This window comes from Malaclemys terrapin, chromosome 2, assembly GCF_027887155.1.
Source record: "Malaclemys terrapin pileata isolate rMalTer1 chromosome 2, rMalTer1.hap1, whole genome shotgun sequence".
NCBI lineage: Eukaryota > Metazoa > Chordata > Testudines > Emydidae > Malaclemys > Malaclemys terrapin.
In genome coordinates this window covers 2799257-2814800 of record NC_071506.1, presented here as the reverse complement: position 1 = coordinate 2814800, position 15544 = coordinate 2799257, and the positions used below count along the sequence as shown (strand labels likewise).

The window sequence follows — 15544 nt, the reverse complement described above, 5'->3', positions numbered from 1 at the left end:
GTATGGAGCAAACTTCCGGAGGCAATCGGGTGAATCTAAAGTCTTGAGTCGGTGGGAAACACAGCAAAGCTTTCCTCTTCAAAAGGCTTTTCCATTAGAAGAATGACTCCTAACGACCCTCCCTTCTACCCAATTAACCCCGACCAACCCCCCCAAACCCGACAAATAGAGAGCGAAACAAAATCCCTACCCTAAAATCCCTTCTTTTGACCCTGAAAAGAGCGATGTGCCAGATACTCCATGAAGTCAACTAGGGTCTTCACTATTGCTATAGATTTCTGCTAAGAGAGGGTGGTAATCGGCAGGAGTATAAAACCAGAGGTTTTTTAAGGTCAGGCTTGACAAAGCCCTGGCTGGGATGATTTAGTTGGGGTTGGTCCTGCTTTGAACAGGGGGTTGGACTAGATACCTCCTGAGGTCCCTTCCAACCCTGATCTTCTATGATTCCAAACCTCCCCCACTGCAACTTGAGACCATTGCTCCTTGTTCTGTCATCTGCCACCACTGAGAACAGCCGAGCTCCATCCTGATATTCTATGATTAAACAATCCCAGTTCCCTCAGCCTCTCCTCAGTCTCCTGTATAAATCCCTTCACACCCCCCTTTGGTCCCTCGGTTTGGGTCTGGATCTTGTGTTGTAGGTTCAGAGGGGTGGGCAGCAGCTTTTGCATATACCTGGGAAGGGTGATTCATCAGAGATTTGCCTTTGGCATCCCAATTTCAGGTCAGCAGGTTGGGAAGTCACACAGCACACAATTTGCACCACTGACACAACTGACGCATGTTAATCTGGATTGGTTTTAAGTGTTTATCTGACACATGTAGTAGTGAACGTGTTTTCTCAGACATGGGAGAGATGCACTTTCAAGGGCAAGTATAAGGGGGTAGCCGTGTTAGTCTGTATCTACAAAAACAACAAGGAGTCTGGTGGCACCTTAAAGACTAACAGATTTATTTGGGCATAAGCTTTCATGAGTAAAAACCTCACTTCTTCGGATGCATCCGAAGAAGTGAGGTTTTTACTCATGAAAGCTTATGCCCAAATAAATCTGTTAGTCTTTAAGGTGCCACCAGACTCCTTGTTACTTTCAAGGGCAGGTGGGAAAGCACAATGGGCAGGAGAGGTGAACCAAGGCCAAGATCTCAACCGCAGTGTGAAGTCCCCACTCTCGCACCCCAGGAGAATGGGGAAGGGTTGGCTGTATTGACTCCGACGGTCCAGCACAGGGGATCAGTGCGTTCCCATTGCCCCGCGTCAAGCTTTGGGGTCGGTGGCTTGGCCGCCCTTGGGGACGGAGATGTGAGCGCGCGTGTCTGTGCGGGGCAGTGGTGGTCACCCCGCGTCGGGAGAGCTCGGGGTTGGGGACAGGGACCCCCCACTCTTGGGCCAGAGGCTTCGCGCTCCCTGAACCCCCCCCCCGGTATGGGGCTGACACGCCCCCCCCAGGCCAGGGGGGCGGGAGCAAATCACCGCTGAGTATTGACCGAGTTACAAATAACGCCCGGCTGGGGGTCTCCTGGGACCCCCCCCCCGAGCTGGGCGGCCCCAGCAATGCGGCGTGACCCCGGCAGCCCACGGACGGGTCTCGGGGCGCCCCCCGCGGGGCCGGCAGCCCCGGAGCCAGGGGCTCAGGCAGAGCCTGGCGTGCCCGGGCCCACGGGCGGGGGGGCGCCGCTGCCGGCCCCGCTCGCATTGCCCGCGCCACGGGGCCGGGACGCGCGTGGCCAGGAGCGGGGCGCATGCGCCCTCCCGGCTCTTTGTGCCCCCCCAGGCGAGCGGAAGTGGGCGGGGCTGAGAGAAACGCGTCCACCCCGGCATCCCTTCCGGGTGGAGTCACTTCCGGTGTGGCTGTGAGCGGCCTCTACGGGCCGGCCCGGAGGGGGCGGAGCCTCCCGCGGTACCGGCCGAAGGCCCCCCGCCCCTCCGGGGGGAAGCGGGACCGGAGACCCGGGGCCGCCGCGCGCCCGGCCCGAGCCGTGTCCCGGGGGGCGGCTCCGCGCTCAGTCCCGCGTGGGGCCGGGGCCGGGGCCCGAGCGTGGGGAGGGGGGGGGGCCCGAGCGTGGGGAGGGGGGGGGGGCCCGAGCCAGACCGGCCCCAGCCGGGCTCCCGGGAGCGGCTTGTCCCTGGTAAGTGGAGGCCGGAGGAGACCCGAAGCCTGGAGGCCCCTGGCCCGGCCCGGCCCCGCGCGCCGTCTAGTAGCGCAGACGCGGCTCCCCACCCCGGAGTGACCCTGGGCCCGCGTTCAGCGCGTGCCCCTCGGGCTGCCCCGGGGGGGGAATTGCCGTTCGGACGTGGCGCTTCTTAGCATTTCACGTGGTTCTGCCCTGCGCTTGGCCGTTTTCCTTTCCGAGATCCCCTGAGTGCCGGACGTGAGCGAGCCCGGGTCCCTCTCTCCGCTCCGCAGATGGCGGGCTGGAGAGTGAGAAAACGCGGCGGGAAGATGCTGGAAAGGTGAGAGCCAATGAGGTGTTGTCAGACTGCTCCATGGGCAATGTTCCCCAGAGCCTGGACCAGGGAAAAGACGGTGGAAGTCAGCACGGGTTACCAATGCAGCAGAGAGAATCCACAGGGGACCGGAGAGGCAAATCCACTCTCTGCGAGAGGTGTCTTAAGAAGTGCGAAGATGTGGCTGTGCACCGAGCCCAACTCAGGAGAGAGAGACCGTAGACATGTGGTGAATGGGGCAAAAGCTCTTGGCAGCGCCCAGCCCTTCTCAAATACCAGAGAAACTGTATGGGAAACACGCCCTACAAATGCATTGCCTGTGGGAGGAGCTTCCGGCTGAGCTCAGCACTCCTGAGACACCAGAGGAGCCACGCTGAGCAGATCCCCCGCCATCCCACTGACTGTGGGGAGAGCTTCCAGCAGCGCTCTGCCTTTGCCAGACCCCAGAGAATCCACTGGGCGGAGAAAAGGTACGAGTGTGCCGACTGGGGCAAGGCCTTTGGGCAGAGCTCAGAACTGATCAGACATCAGGGACTCCACACCGGCAAGCGGCCCTACATGTGCTCCGAGTGTGGGAAGAGCTTCTCTTGGAGCTCAACCCTTGGAGCTCACCGGAGGATCCACCCAGGCGAGAGACCCCATCAGTGCAGGGAATGTGGAGAGCGCTTCAACTGGAGCACTACCCTCCTCGTTCACCAGATGAGCCATACGGGGCAGAGACCTTACAAATGCACTGAGTGTGGGAAAGGCTTCAGTCACAGCTCGGCTCTCGTTCAGCATCAAATAATGCACACGGGAGAGAGACCCTGGACCTGCTCCGGGTGCGAGAAGAGCTTCGGTCAGAGCAAATCCCTCCTTGCCCATCAGAGGAGCCACACGGGGAACAGGCCCTATGGGTGCAGCGCGTGTGGGAAAGGCTTTCAGCGAAGCGCAGAGCTTCTCTGACACCAGGTTATCCACCTGGAGGACAGACCCTACAAATGTAGCGCCTGCGGGAAGAGCTTCAACAGCAGCTCGAACCTGACCGAGCATCAGCGAATCCACACTGGGGAGAAACCCTACAAATGTGTGGTGTGCAGGAAAGGCTTCAGCCAGAAATCGTCCCTCACAGCCCATCAGAGAACCCACACGAGCGAGAGGCCCTATAAATGTCCCAGTTGTGAGCAAAGGTTTAGGTGGCGCTCAACACTTATTAGACATCCGGGAATCCATGTGGAGCCAGTTGCTCTGGGGGCATTTTCGTAAAATTGCCAGGGAGCTATGTCCTGTTAAGCAGGGAGCCTGGGGGCTGCACCAAGAAGGGCTGCGTTTGCTCTAGACCCCTCCCAAGAAGGAAGTAAAAGGAGGCAGTCCAAGACTTGAGCATTCACCTGCTGAGAGAGGAAATGTAGTTGCTGTAGAGGAAAAAACATTTTATTGATAAAAACTTATCAGCTGCTTATCTCTGAGCTGCCTGGAGAGCAGGTCCTAGCCAGTGTGCTGGGACATGTGGGGCTCACTGCCTGATTCTAAGGCACCAAAAAAGTCGTCATCAAAATAATATGGTGTTCAATGATCGTCTAAATGTGAATTGTGAAAAAATAACTGGCAAAACCTGTGTGCTGTGGGGGCGAGAGACTGTGTGGAGCAGAGGTGAGTTACTGAGGGGAGAGTGAGCTGTGAAAGAAAGCAGAACTGCTAAATTCAAATCTATGGAGCTGTAGCCCCTTCTCATTCATGCTGGCGCGGCTCTGTGGATTTCTCCTGCCGTGTTGGCCACATCTGAGTGCAGTGGAATGTGCATCCTGTTTGTGTCCAGGTGTGGACTGGTCCATGACTTACAAAAAACGAATCGATGCATCGGAGGTGAGCTTAGGCCAGTTGGGACGGGAGCTCACTCATCCTGGGGGCTGAGAGAACAAATGACCGGCTGTGCCTCCAGACTGCTGAGGGGGTGATGCTGATCACTGAGGCTGGCTGCTTTCTCTTAGGAATGGCGTAAAACCATTTGATCCTGCTTGAAACATGTAAAATAGGTTTGTGGGTTGTTGTTTTATTTAAAAGGCTCCCCCGCCCCCCAATTTCTGCAAAGGCTCCCTCTGATCAAGGTAACCACCTCACCCCTTTCCTTGGTCCATAGCTGATGTAGGCCCCATTGCACAGGCAGGGCTTTCAGCAGCCTTGTTGCTGTCTCGCCTGAACTGTCAGAAATGCCGTGTTCGGGGACGTGGGGAAGAGAGAGTGTCCAGTGTTAGCAGTGGCTGGAAGGTGCAGGCCTCCTCCAGCTGGGACCGCTCGGGAGGTTCCGAGTTGGTTTGAGGGTCAGATACGCCCACCACGGCTGTGCTCGTGAGCCGGAGTGTGTGACTGTGCTGGAGGTAGTGTACTGAATGATCCCTGTGGCCATAGGCTGTGGCAGAAGTTCATCACCCCCTAACTTGTCTCCATCCCTTTGCATGCAGCTCCCAGGTTCCCTGAAACAGTCATTGCCCTGCTTATGCCACCCACCCACCTGCAGCCTCGATGGAGAGAGTTAAAACTCAACCAGCCTGTGGTCCAGACCCCCTGAGCTCTTAGTTCTGGGCAGGGACAGGGGAGCTGCCTCCTCCCCGTGAGACTGGCTGGGAACACTGCACTGAGTCCAGTGTGTTCTGGGAGCAGCGGGGCAGTCCCACACTACAGCATTTCTCTTCCTTGTGGATGATATTTCTCCCAGGGCCGAGGGCAGTGGTTAACAGGCTGGGGTTTTGCTTGGGGCGGGAGGGGGTGTTTGAACAGGCAGGAGGGACCAATGAAAGTGTAGAATTGCTGAGCCTGGAGACTTTTGAACACTTTACATAATTAACACTCACATAATCAGTAAGGTGAGAGGCAAGCGTTGCGGGCCAAAGCTGGGGCATTTGCCTGTCAGAGAAACTTGCTAGTGGGACCAGTCCAAATGCCCTCAGACCCTCCTGCGTTGGTCCTGGACCAGTGAGCAGGAAGGAAAGCTCCTGCTCCCGGATTCCTAGTAGCTACATCCCCCGGGCCCAGAGGTGTGTGCCTGCCTGGACTAGGGAAGGAAGAAGAGGCTGAGGGTTTCCATGCGTTGATGGGGGTGAGCTGCCTGCAACGGGGAGGAGATGAGTCCAGTCTGCCGTGGGGGACTGACTGATCATGAGTTTGGGAGGCTGACTGGTGATTTTTCCATTTGGGGGGTTGGCAATGCTGATCTTGCTCACCAGGTCGCTTTTCCCGAAGCACTTGCAGCACTAATTGTAAGTACGAGATAACTCATTAGTAATAGCCCACGAGTAACAGCACTAGTTATTTCGGTTTAGCAATTCTACTTTCATGCTTCTACTTGTTGGTCAGGTATTTTCTACATTCATAGTTTACTCTACAGTTTAACAAGAGTTGAGTACGCAAGTGACAGTTTAGTCACTGTTAGAATTTTGACTTAATCTCCACGAACAGAATATTGTAATGTAATGTATACCATGGGTGGATTCTTTGGTCATCCAGCTGTATTATTTAATGATGAGACAAAAATCAAAAAGTATGAACAGATGAACCTCGTACATAGCGGCGTTCCTTTTTCCTTATGAGTCTTACTTTAAATCTCTACCTAAAAGGACAGTTTAATTAAGCTTTAACGTCTCTCCTATAAAGAAAGAAAACATAAAATTCCCCAAAGCCCCCTAGTGTGCTAAACCGTCCAATCCAACTCCAGTCAAGTGACACCACACATTTTAAACCCACACGGAGTGCTAAACTGAAACAACCCAATTAAAGCAGAGCTTAGCGTGCAAAGCCAGGTTTCTTACAATCTTCATAAGAAAGTTCCCACGCTGTATTGTCAAACGCTGCTAATTTCTGGGGTGTTACATTGACGATTACAGCCAGAATGATGATGATAAATTCTTCAAAGCCACAACGGGTCAGTAGGCAAGAGATAAGAGGTCTTTGTTCACAAAAGGAGAATCCCAATGCCAGTTAAACTGAAACTGCCCATTAACAGATGTATATAAAAGTTAGTAAGTTTCTTTAATTGTGGAGCTACGGAACCCTGGCCCCACCCCAGAGCCTTCACCCCCCTGCACCCCAAACCTCTGCCCCAGCCCTGAGCCCCCTCCCACACTCTGAACCCCTCTGCCCCATCCCTTCCCATACATCACCTCCATATTGGTGCACATAACAAAATTCATTCTGCACATGAATGTAAAAAATTAGAGGGCACATTGGCTGTTGGGTGCTAGTACAATCAGCATCACCTAACAGTAACAGTTAGCAACAGCAACAAAGAGTCCTGTGGCACCTTACAGACTAACAGATGTATTGGAGGTGTCACAGGACTCTTTGTTGCTTTTTACAGATCCAGACGAACATGGTGTGACGTTATGAGTATAATATAATATCTCATTGAAAGGTGACCGCCAGAAAGAGTTAATTACTTCACAGACTGACCTGACCCATGACCGAACTTTAGAGACTGGTTAGGAAGATCTGTAAATGAACAGAGCTTTGAAATGCAAGTCTGTATTGTTAGAGGTAGAAGGGAAGCTGTTTGCTCAGGTCTTGTGATATAAGTAAACAAGTCTTGTCTATTGCTATAACTTTGATTCAAAGATCAAAAAAGGAATATTAACATGATGATACTTGAGGGAAATAGTATTATTGTCTCTATGTCTCTTTGAAGGTTGTGGTACCTGGATCTGAACTGTTTAATGGATAAATTACCCTGTGCTAATTGCCAGGATATTTGAGAGAAGGGGAATTAAGCCTATTGTTTTCTCAGGCCAAAAGGCTGCTGGAAATGTATAAGAACCCTGGGACACGATCCTGCTTCATCTCAGATCTGCTTTGGGTTTCCAGAGGGGGAAACCTTAAGCTACAAGGATTGAGATCCCCAGTCACTGACTGGAGTCACCCTGAATATGAATATGAACAAATATGAATTTGTTAGTCTCTAAGGTACCCTGAATATGGACATTGGACTATAACCTATGGACTATTTCTAAAAGGACTTTTGGCAGCTACAAGCTCATCTCTGCTATGTATCTGAACCTCAAGAATTGAATTCAAGTCTGTCTGTATATTGATCTTTTAACCAACACTCTTTCTTTTCTTTTTTAATAAATTTTAGTTTAGTTAATAAGAATTGGCTATAGCGTGTATGTTGGGGAAGATCTAAGTTATAATTGGACCTGGGTATGTGGCTGATCCTTTGGGGTTGGAAGAACCTTTTCTTTTACATGATGAGATCAGATTTTCAGTAATCAGCATCATATCTCACAGGTGTGTCTGGACGGAGGCCTGAGGCTGGGCACTTTAAGGGAACTGCGTTGTTTAAACTTCTAAGTAACCAGTGAGGTACTATAGAAGCTGTTTTGTGCTGGTTGGTAAATCTAAGTATTGGAATATCCACCAGCGTTTGGGGTTTGTCTGCCCTGTTTTGTTTGCAGTTCACCCTAACGGAGTGACAGCTGGCTCCCACATGCAGCACCGTCACACATGGCTATCCCTCCAGTAACAGAGCACTGGACTGGAACTAAGGATCACCTGGCGCATTTCACAACTCTGCCAGGTAATTCCTGTGTGATCAAGGTCAGGCAACTTACCTGTTTGTGCCTCAGCTCCTCATCTGTAAAGTGGAAATCAATGATTCCCTATTTCACAGGAGTTTGGTGAAGATAAGCTCATTATTATTCACAAAGAGCTTAGATACTACAGGGGAACAACACCCTTGCCCATGAAAATTGTTTTATCATACAATCCTTTCAAGACTAACATCTTCCTGCAGGTTTATGAATCACATTATGACTTTAATCAGCAAAAAACCCCAACATGATATCACAATCTGCTGCTGTTTCAAAGATGCGTGGAACAACGTCCATTACAAAAGTGGCCAGGCTACCTGGGGCCCGCCCTCTTGGATCGCAGGGAGGTGCTAAATGCGTAAGTGCAGATATTGTAAATTAGAAATGAACACAAACATTGGAACTCTTCCAGCTGGGCTCAGTGCTGCAAAGTGTTAAGAATCCCACTGGCACTAGTGGTCTAACTCGCTGCAAGACTGGATCCAAGTCGCCAGCTCCATCACTCCCGATAGGTAGGAAAGTGCCATGTGATGGGGAGATGTTGTTTGATTGGATCGGATCTGTGCCCTGGTATTTGCATAAACCCAAGGTAGATGTTTAATTACAATGGTTCCAGGCATAACAAAAAAAAGACCAGAATTGATAAAGGTATATTGAAACCTAATCACTTCTCAAGTCTGAAGGACCTCGGTAAAACCTTTCAAACCTCACTGCCTACAATGAGGCATCTCCATCGGACACCGGAATAAAGGTAAATAGGCTTTCTGTGGGGCTGAGCACCCACGAAACCTCTGAAAACCGGGTGGGCTTTTTTGTGTGCGCTTTAATATACAGCTAGGTGCAAAGTTTTACATTTTTGGACATGTCACCAGATACTGCGTAATCATTTCATACAAACTTTGTATCATCTTTATTCCTCAGAAGTAAAACAAAAATATAACAAGAACAGGGCAAGAAACTCCCTAGCGCAGCCACAAAGAACTTCCATTGTATAGGTAACGATATTTATGTATAACAATGCAAACATACAGGCCTCAATTCTCTGTGCATTTATTTCTCCACTTGAGGCACGAACAGGACAGCGAGGGGATTAAAGTCACCTTTATTGTAGGCCAGCTCTGTGTCTGCCTGGCCCACAAGTAATGAAGTTAAAGCAACCTCAAATATTCTCTACTAATTCATATTCGAACTCTATATTGTGTACTTAATGGTTTAACTTTTTTTAGGATATCAAAATATGACTATAATGCTGTTGTATTCTAGCAGCGTGTAGTCTAGCCCAGACAGGGCGGTGTAAGTGGCAATTGAAACTTCTGATCATTTGTTGCCGCTGTCACAAGCTCCTTAGCTGCTCCTGTCTGCAAAAATCCCGCAAACTCGGCACATGTCATTTTATAGTTGAAATGCATGAATAGCTCAGCTTTCACTATGTCCACTTGGAGCCGATTCCTTTCATCAGCCCACAAGCTCTTCATAACGCTGAAAATGTGTTCCACAAAGCCGTTGCCGGGTGGAACAGCAAACACGTGCTGCACAATTCTGAGCAAGTTTGGGGCCTCGCAGCACTTAAAGAGTTCTACCCACACCTCAGAGACCTTGATTAGATGGTGCTGCTGGCACTGTGTCGCTTCAGCGTCCTTTATTGAACTCTTTAGGATTGGTAGCACATCATTCAATACGCACATTTCTGTAAATAATTCATCTATGTCCACTTGAATGTTCAAGTTTGTCGACAACGCACACAGTTTGTCTAGCTGAAGAGGTTCGTCCAGATTGAGTGGTGCACACAACTTATAGAAAGAGTTTTCGCTGAAATCAAACCACTTTTCCAGGTACTGCAGCATGCGTGTGTAAGCCTGTTGGGCATCGCCAACAAATTTATTCTGCTCGTTAAGTGGTAGCTTCTTCAAGACCTGGGTCACTTTGTACCCATAGAAGCCTTTCTCTTGTCGATTCTGAATCTCTCTTCTCAGCTTGTTGAATGTAGCATACAGTTCAGTTACCTGAATGTAATCATGCTCAAGAACCTTTATTGTGTTGTTAAATTGGCTCAGAATGTTGTGCACAAAGTAGATGTACAGTTCAGGAAGTGTAATAGTTTCATCATCAGAAACTGTGTCCTCTTGCTCAGCAAGAAAGGCCCATATTGTGCAGCTCACATCTTCCTTGCCTTTATTCACAAAGTAAGATTTGAGTGCAGGCCAGTTCTTCAGTAACCTGTCTATGGCAGTGAAAAGGGTCAGAAAACGTTTAGGTAGCTGGTATAAGATTTCTGAATATTCTGTCTCCACAAAGTCAAAGAATTCTTTAAGTTCACTGATATTCTTTGCACTGGATGAGAATTCACTGAAGACCTTGATGACCAAGCATTCTACATCGTAAGAGAGCATTTCCAAGCCATGTTTCGCTGTATTGTGTACTATGTGAGCACTGCAATATCCTGGCACAAGGTTTGGTAAATCCAACATTTGTTTTAGGTGCCGAAAAACAGACTTGTTTTCTCCAAAATTGACTGCTCCATATGCCACAATTTTATTCTGTATCAGACCAGAATTTTGAAGACAACTTCTTAAGTTCTTTGCGATTGCCTCTGATGTTTCGTCTGCATCCTCGAAAAAGTCTATGATAGACATGCAGATTCCCTTATCTTTATTAAAGTAGCGGACGGCAACTGGGAATAATATTGTGTTCCCTTTATTAGACGCATCTGTCACTATTGAGAGAGGTGTTGATCCAATGTCTTGCACAGCCAGTTTCAATGAATGGGGGGCTAAAACATTCTCAATCAAAGCTTCTGCTTTTGTCATTCCACAGTGAATTTTGGAAGCTATTTTGGAGTCAGGGAAAATGGAGGGGTAGAGTTTATTTCCACAGTCTTGAGAACGGTAGCTGTGGTGGTGTTTAACTCCGTGATACGTTAAAAGCAATTCAGCTGTGCATATGTGTTGTTCTTCAGCGTTATCAGTCTTTATGGAGACTTTATTGTTAGTACTGGACCATACCTGTCCTTGTACTTTGATTCTGTGACCTTTTGTCTCTGCATGATGCTTAATAGCTTTTACAGAATCAAACTTAACTGTGAATTGAACACGGCAAATGGAACAATATCCCGAGTCTTCACTTGCCTTTATAAGCCAGTTCCGATATTCTGGGAGTTGTAGCCACTCATCTTTAAAAGAGCACAGCCTTCGACTCTTTTTCTTTTCGGGCTCCGCCATTTCACCCTGGTGCTGGTCTGACTGCAGCACAGTTTAGCCACCAGCTAAGAGTGTTGAGTGTGTGTGCCAGTTGCTCCCCGTGGTCGTGCACTAAAAAAGTTATTCAAAGAGTCAATCACCAATTTTTTGACAGATCTAGTACACTAATTACAGGTTTTATTTGTTACAGGAAGCTAGAAGAAGATAGACAATTGTGGTAACTCACTTTTGGTGTCCGGTCAATACTTCTGACTAGAGACTGCACGGGTCCCCTTAAAACGGGACTTTTTATATATTATCCTCTATAATTTGTCATAAGCTATTTTTTCTGTTTTCAGTGCAGCTAAAGTTACCATAGGTGTTTTGACCAGCTTGTGTAATATCCAGTTCTGCAAGGACATCGCTGTATATTTGCATCCCTTCAATTAGCGCCACCCTGGGAAGAGCATTAACTGCTGGAGCGAGCACATCAAACGGCATGCTTACAGTGTCACCATTTTCCATGTTTGGTAGAGTACGATAAAGCCACGACAAAACGGTGTGAAAACTATAAGTTAACAATATAATTTACATTTGATACCAGCTGCTGTCAAGATTAACAAGACACTAACATGTTGATGTATTAAGATAATATAGTCAGAGTCTGGTTTTAACCTTTAAGACAGAAACCCCCCCAGCCAGAAGACAGCACCCAGAGAATTTCGTTCATAACCCAACACCGCACCCCCTCACAGACAGTGTTTATATTTACGTAGCCGGTATGGTACCAGTACTTCCTTAGAATCTTCCAGTGACTGAGAAGCTGTAATTGTCAGGAGTGTCTCAGGATCACCTTCATTTTTCGGTACTACAGTGACTCAACACATGGTATCTGTTGTTTGAACCTTTGCTGAGTGTTGTGTCAGAGAAGTTGGGACGGGGCAATGGGGGACAGGGCACTGTGGGGGCAGTCCCTGAGCCAGAGGCAGCATCGGTCCCTGGAGCGAGAGGCCGGGGGCACAATGGGGCATAGATGGGGGTCGGTTCCTGGAGCCAGGGGTAGGGTTGCTGGCTTTTTGCCTTCTGTGTCCAGGTGCCATGAGGCTGGAGAGAGCTGGGGCCTGGGACGCTGAGAAGGCAGGATGGGCCATTACGGATAGCGAACCCGGCTACGCTCCTCCAATGAGATGCGCTGTCAGGATCCCTCCCCCAGGTCCAGGGGCACCATTTAGGGAGGGGAGAGGGGTACTTGCCTGTCGCCCCCCCACTGCGTTTCATACCCGAGCCCTGGCATGCAGGAGTGCTGGCCCTTTAAGAGAGGCACACACAGGAGAGTGTGTGTGTGTGTGTGTAGGAGTCACACCACCCCTCCCCTGGGCTCAGAGGTGAGAGTAAGCTGGCACGGTCCGGTACAGTGTACACTGGTACACAGCCGACCATACGGGCAGGGCTGCTGAGGAGGGGGGCCAAAAGGGGCAGCTTCCCTGGGGCCCGGCGGCGATGATGCCCAGGAGCCCTAGGCCCTTTAAATCGGTGCTGGGCCGTGCTGAAGGGCTAGCTGGGGGAGTCTGGCCCCAGCCCCACCCCTTCTGGTTCAGATCTCTTCAGCGTCTAGTTTCATTTCCAGTGTTTCAACAAACCCCCCCGAATGCCCCTTCAATTCCCTAGGCACGAGCGTTGGATGATAACTTGTGATGTATGTGTTTAAGGAGCCAGCCCTTGGTTCGACTTTAGATCTAGGTACCCCCTTGTAAAATGGCTTGCTTTTCCCCAGGCCGTCCTTGGGCATACGCAGAACACGCAGCTGGGTGCTTCGTATGCGGCCAGCCCCATCCCCCAGGTGCCCCTCCTGTGCGTTCCTAGGGGGATGCGGGATCCAGGACAACTCCCTCTGCCCCAGCCCTGCCTCTTCCCATCCTCATTTTCCACCCTTCTCCCAAGTCCCCTCCCCCAGCGACAGATGCGGCCCAGGGGATTAGCAGGGGGGCCTGGCACTGGCAGCAGGGGTCAGGCCTACCCCCACACTCACTGGCAGTGGTGGGCAGCAGAGCACCCCAGCCCGCTCCACTCCGCTGGCTCCCCGTTGTGTCGCTCTGCTTCCGGCCGCCAGTGAGTGAGTGTGTGTGTGTGTGTGTGGGGGGGGTGATGGACCCCTTCCCCAAAACCTCCTTCCCCAATCAACACGGCTGGGGTGGGGGAACGGAACAGGCTGGGGACAGGTTGTTGTTTCTTGCTGCCGGTGCTAGGCCCCCCGCTAATCCCCCAGGCCGCTGTGGGCCCCCCCAAAGCGGCCCCCCACAGCTCCTGTCTGCAGCCTTGCAGGCTTTGAGTGCAGCTCAGACTCTCCGTGGGGGAGGGGGGGAGAGAGCAGGTGCTCAGGCTGTGTAGGGCACCATAATTGGTAGGGACGGGGCTGCCTTCCCCCTCCCCCCCCCCCGGCAAGGTTCTGTTGTGGATGATCTCCATACATAGTTTTACCATCGGTCATTCATTGCAATTGGTCCTACACAAAGATCTAATGTTACTAGAAGGCAATGTTTGTTCCAATCTTTACAGATGTTTTATCAAGTAAATTCTACTAATTAGGTACACTGTAATACTGCCAGTAAGGTGTGCTAAATGAACGCTTCACTATAGCATGCGGCTTAGGGAGAGTATAGTAGTAGAGACTAGTAGATGGGGCAGGGATAGCTCAGTGGTTTGAGCACTGGCCTGCTAAACCCAGGGTTGTGAGTTCAATCCTTGAGGGGGCCACTGAAGGATCTGGGACAAAAATCAGTACTTGGTCCTGCTAGTGAAGGCAGGGGGCTGGACTCAAGGACCTTTCAAGGTCCCATCCAGTTCTAGGACATGGGATATCTCCATTCTATTTATTAGAATCCCTATCCATAGCTGTCTCCAGCACAGCTTCCAATGGAAATTGCAAACGGGCCAATTCTGCTCTCCTTAGCACTGCTGGAAATCTGGAGTAACCGCCTGGGTTTCAACCATGATTCAGGATGTAGGGTTGTGTGAATGAGAACAGAATGTGGCCCATCTTATTTCATTTTTAGTTTTGATCTTACTGATGCAAGATTTTGAACAATATATTTTGACCCCCATATTATAAACCTAAGGTTCATTGAAATTCTACTGCATTTAGAATTTCAATCCATCATTTGTGCATTACAAAAACTGCTGCTATTTAAAGTGCTTCTGTTGTGGGGTGCCATGAAACCATCTTTGAGTTAGGGTGTGATCAAATATTGTCATTCCAATTGCTGTAGTACCACAAGGTTTAAAGTAGGTTAAAGCAGTGGTTCTCAACCTTTCCAGAGTACTGTCAACCCGTGGAACTCCTTGCCACAGGTTGTTGTGAAGCCAAGACTATAACAGGGTTGAAAAGGGAGCTAGATAGATTCATGGAGGATAGGTCCATCAATGGCTATTAGCCAGGCTGGGCAGGGATGGTGTCTCTACCTCTGTTTGCCAGGAGCTGGGACTAGCCGACAGGGGATGGATCACTTGATGATCACCTGTTCTGTTCGTTCCCTCTGGGGCGCCTGGCATTGACCACTGTCGGCAGACAGGACACTGGGCTAGATGGACCTTTGCTCTGACCCAGTCTGGCTTATGAATGGTACCCCTTGCAGGAGTTTGATTTGTCTTGGGTATCCCCAATTTTCACCTCACTTAAAAACGACTTGCTTACAAAATCAGACATAAAATACAAACGTGCCACAACACGCTAGTGCTGACAAATGGCTCGCCTTCCTAGATTGACCATATAATTATCAACTAATTCATTTGGACTATAAAGATTGTACGTACCGGTCAGGGTACAGTACAGAGAGCCGTAGAAACAAGTCAGCGTCTGTATGAAATTTGAGTTTGGTACTGACTTCGCCAGTGCTTTTTATGTCGCGTGTTGTAAACCTAGGCAGATCTCTAGGTGCGTTGACCTGCCCCCGGGCAGAGCTCGGCGTCCCCCCAGGGTACGCGTCCCCCCTGCAAAGTAGTGCTGGCGGGGGGTTAGTTTTGAAACCGATCCGTGCCCGTAGTGTAGCCCCTGGAATCACAGTTAGATTTGCCCCCCTCTATGGTGCCCCGGGCGGGCAGCGCCGATCCCTACCTCCCCTGAGCCGGTGCCAGGCGCTGCTCCTCCGGCCTGATTGCACTTCGTGCGGTGACCGGACTCTTGGTGTCCGGTCAGCCGTGCCGACCGGACACGGACCCGATCCCCTTTGCACCGGACACCGGGGCGCCCCGGGCTCGCTCCGGCAGCCGCTCGCGGGCCCCGCGCAGAGCTCCGGGCAGACACGTTTGCGATACAAAGGCGTTTTCCTCGCTCCTGCTCGCAGGACTACATGTCCCAGCATGCAACG

General features: G+C 50.4%; 2 protein-coding genes across 2 annotated transcripts; one reads left to right on the top strand and one right to left on the bottom strand.

Moving 5' to 3' along the window:
• The first annotated feature begins 2090 nt into the window (after positions 1–2090).
• On the top strand, positions 2091–7869 carry LOC128832254 (zinc finger protein 3-like). The gene has a single exon (XM_054019495.1). It carries the CDS (start codon positions 2735–2737, stop codon positions 3389–3391), a length of 657 nt encoding a protein of 218 aa, XP_053875470.1. The 5' UTR covers positions 2091–2734; the 3' UTR covers positions 3392–7869.
• A 1018-nt stretch (positions 7870–8887) lies between these two features.
• On the bottom strand, positions 8888–15498 carry LOC128832253 (uncharacterized). The gene is made up of 2 exons (XM_054019494.1): positions 15292–15498; positions 8888–11312 (listed from the first exon to the last, which is right to left on the bottom strand). The coding sequence occupies exon 2, from the start codon at positions 11220–11222 to the stop codon at positions 9279–9281; it is 1944 nt and encodes a 647-aa protein (XP_053875469.1). The 5' UTR covers positions 11223–11312; positions 15292–15498; the 3' UTR covers positions 8888–9278.
• Between the last annotated feature and the right edge of the window lie 46 nt (positions 15499–15544).